The sequence below is a fragment of the Austrofundulus limnaeus genome, unplaced genomic scaffold (genome assembly GCF_001266775.1).
Source record: "Austrofundulus limnaeus strain Quisiro unplaced genomic scaffold, Austrofundulus_limnaeus-1.0 Scaffold252, whole genome shotgun sequence".
Taxonomy (NCBI): Eukaryota; Metazoa; Chordata; class Actinopteri; order Cyprinodontiformes; family Rivulidae; genus Austrofundulus; species Austrofundulus limnaeus.
In genome coordinates this window covers 247,614-250,948 of record NW_013952654.1, presented here as the reverse complement: position 1 = coordinate 250,948, position 3,335 = coordinate 247,614, and the positions used below count along the sequence as shown (strand labels likewise).

At 43.0% G+C, this 3,335-nt stretch overlaps 1 protein-coding gene across 1 annotated transcript; it reads right to left on the bottom strand.

Annotated features, from left to right (window-relative positions):
- Positions 1-484: 484 nt before the first annotated feature.
- On the bottom strand, positions 485-2,878 carry rgs16 (regulator of G protein signaling 16; the record flags this gene model as incomplete). The annotated part of the gene is given in 5 exon segments (XM_014020422.1): positions 485-1,209; positions 2,141-2,307; positions 2,454-2,515; positions 2,618-2,701; positions 2,832-2,878. Coding segments are annotated over 5 exon segments (585 nt in total), but the record flags the coding sequence as incomplete, so codon positions are not given.
- Between the last annotated feature and the right edge of the window lie 457 nt (positions 2,879-3,335).

Here is a 3,335-nt window from a genome sequence, read left to right as displayed (position 1 = left end):
CTTCTTATTTACACAGTGCAGGACGAATGGCCCGAAGCAGAAAAGTGCCTTTTTGTCTGAGTTCTTTATGACTCGGAGTGGAAAGGTTTCCCTGGTGAACGACACGTCGTAAACGACGGCAAATAACGTTCGCCCCTGTCATTTTCTACATCCGGACGGACGAGCCCGTGGATATTTACACATCTCCCAGCAAAACTTCTGCTGAGCTTCCGTTTCAATCGATGCTTCGCCCGCGTCACCAAGAGATGCTCGAGATATCTGCGGTGAAGTTAAGAACTGAAGTGTGTTTTATGGATCGCAGCTAAATATTTAGCTCTGCTAAGCAACTCGTGTTTTCCCTCCATAGAAACAACTTCAAACTCTTGACTCTGTTCATTGAAAACAAAATTGAAAAAAAAAAAAAAGCCACTGATGATGCAGAAATTAAGAAACTAACATTCAGTTTTGTTTTCTACTGAAGTGGCAAAAAAAAAAAAAACACTTCTTTGGTTTTTTCATGCTTTTATTTACAAATAATTTAATCTTTCATGTAAAAAAAANACTGATATAAATATGATAGAAACGAAGTTGCGCAACTTTATATCTGTTCAGTAAAAATACAACAAACACGTTACAGGCAAATAAATATCAATAAATACAAATGTATAAAGTAGCACAAACAGTGGAAATGCAGTAGAACATTGCACATCACAAATAGAAAAAAGTTTGCCTGATGGCAAATAAAAGTGCTTTTTTTCTTCTCCTGTTCCTTTTAAAGACTCGTTCAGTCGTTTTAGTTTGACTTTCTAACAAACGTCTCTTTTGGCACATCGGTCCTCTTCACCACACTTCTCCAGCCTCCTGTCTTTGAGCAAGCAGCGTCTGCAGAGCAGAACCGCCCGCCACTCCCGGCACTCTTTGCGCCTCAAGTCGGCGTCGGCTCGTCGAGCYTCGAGCGCACCTCGGTCAGGGTTCTCAAATGTCTTGGCCCGCGACGACGGGATCTCATGCCTTCTTCTTCTGCTGCTGCTGCTGGGGCAGCTTGGAGGTCCTGGCGCCGGGCTTGGCCTGGCACAGCAGGTCCTTGTAGGCCGGGGAGTGGAGGAAGCGAGGGTAGCAGTCTTTGGCCATCAGCATGTAGATCCTGTGCTGGGCCAGGTCGAAGCACGACGGCGACGGCTCCTGCATGTTGGCTTTGGTGATGTCGCGGGTTTCGTGGTCGATGTTTATCTAGAAAAAAGAGCACACAAACTTAATATTTTATTTTAACAAAGATTAGGGATGCACGATATATCGGTATTGATATCGGTATCGGCCGATATTGCAATATCTTAGAAAATCGGTATCGGTCCGATATGTAAAACTGGGCKGATGTTAATGTCCGATACTGATTTCCCACTTTTTATCTTTGTGTTTCTGATTTGGGAGGGGAGACGGTTTGTTGAGCGACATCTGTTTGATCATAATAGTGATACTGACGCTGCGTAGCCAGGAACAACTGAAGTAGGGAGCCATGTCAGAGGTCTGGTCATTTATTTATGACCAGACCTGCCAACAACGCCAATTTCTGTCGTCGCATGATTTACCAAGAATACAGAAACACGTTGGAATAATGCACAGAAAGTCTGCATGTATGGTGGTCAATAATACTGTAATTTAATTCTGAGCGACAAACACACAGAACTCAATCAGGAGACTGTGTCGGCTTGTGGCTGACACGTCAGCGGACACAGCCAGTAATATAACATTATGTTAACACCATGTGACAGTTTACAACCAATCACAGATCAACAAATGTACTGTCCAGCCAATCGCAGGGCTCTCAGCTCAAAGAGTTTCTTATCAAACAAGAGAGTTCAGTCCGTTGCGGAGTCCTGTTGTCTGGGCCAACACAGATTAACATTAATCATGAGATATATGAATACTGGACAGCTTCAAGGATAGATAATTAGTCCATAACATTTACAGTATCAAAAAAAGACCCAAGGGCGTTTGTGTGTATATGTATAATATAATTTGTGTGTGTGTAATAAATATCGGTTATCGGCCATAACAGCAATAATTATATCGGATATCGATATCGGCTGGAAATTTCATATTGGTGCATCCCTAAAAACAATCAGATTTTCGTCCTCAGCACCTCGTTTGGCGGAGATCTTACCTCTCTGGGAGCTTCGCTGCCGATGAACTCGTAGTAGATCTTTTGGGCTTTGGCAGGAAGTTTGGCGGAACACCTGGTTTTCCTGTAATCCTCGCAGGCGAAGTAGAACGCYATGTTCTCCTCGCTAAACTCGGAGACCAGGAAGGCTGTGAAGGCACACAGTCCATCTGCAGGGAAAAAGGAAATTTGATTAGCAATTACACACAATGGCCCGGCGGACGTGCTTGTGTAACCGCAGCTCACTGGAAAATTGAGTTGACACGTTTTTTTTTTGTTTTTTTTCTCGGTGTGAGAAAATCCAAGGRTTACTTACGTTTGCTGGACAGGAGCTTTTCGAAGGATTCTTTCCACCTGAGGCATTCCTCCAGGGTTGGCCTGAAAACAGGAGAATAAAAACATGTTTAGACTAAAACTGAATTTGTGTCAAAAAAATATCAGGAATAAAACAGAAAAAAGCAGCTTTAAGGTGATACTTACTTATCTTTCCCTATTTTGCAGCAGGATAGAGTCCAACTGGGCTTCTGCAAAATGCTTCCCAGCCTTGCTTTCAGCTCCTTGGCCCTGAGAGAAAAATAAAACAGCTCAGATGTGCTAAAATGTTCACACAGATTCAAAGTTGGCTTTTTTTTTTACATGAAATAATCCAAAAAAAAAAAAAAACCCCAGCGTGTTTTCGTGCAGCAGGCTSTACCTTTCCAAGCAGCAGGTCGGCAGCGATGCGAGTCCTTTACACATAGCAGCAGGTTGGAGCGGGGGAACAGGTGGGGGATCCTTTCAGCACAGCTCAGTCTGCAGAGACGGTTTGGGCTGAGCTGAGCTGAGCTGAGCCCAGGCTTTATAACTCCTCCGCCCCCACTCCCTGCCTCCGGCCCCCGGCAGCCAATCACAGGCGGGAGCAGGGAGGGAGAGATAGGAGCTGGTYTGTGGGAGAACATGCAAGGACAAGGCTGGGAAATTCACTGTCCAATGATTYAAAGCTTCAAATAGTGGATTTTTACGTTTGTTTTCTGTCCTTAAAAACTACAATAACCGTAAATCTCCATGTGTTTTTATTTTTCCCTGTTCTTCTAAACTAAGTCATTCATTCAAGGAAAAAAAACTTTATACCAGTTGATGCTTTTTTCATTTCATTTTTTCTCATTTATTAAGTTCATTTCTTTAAAAAAAACAACAAAATTTATGTACAATATGAAAA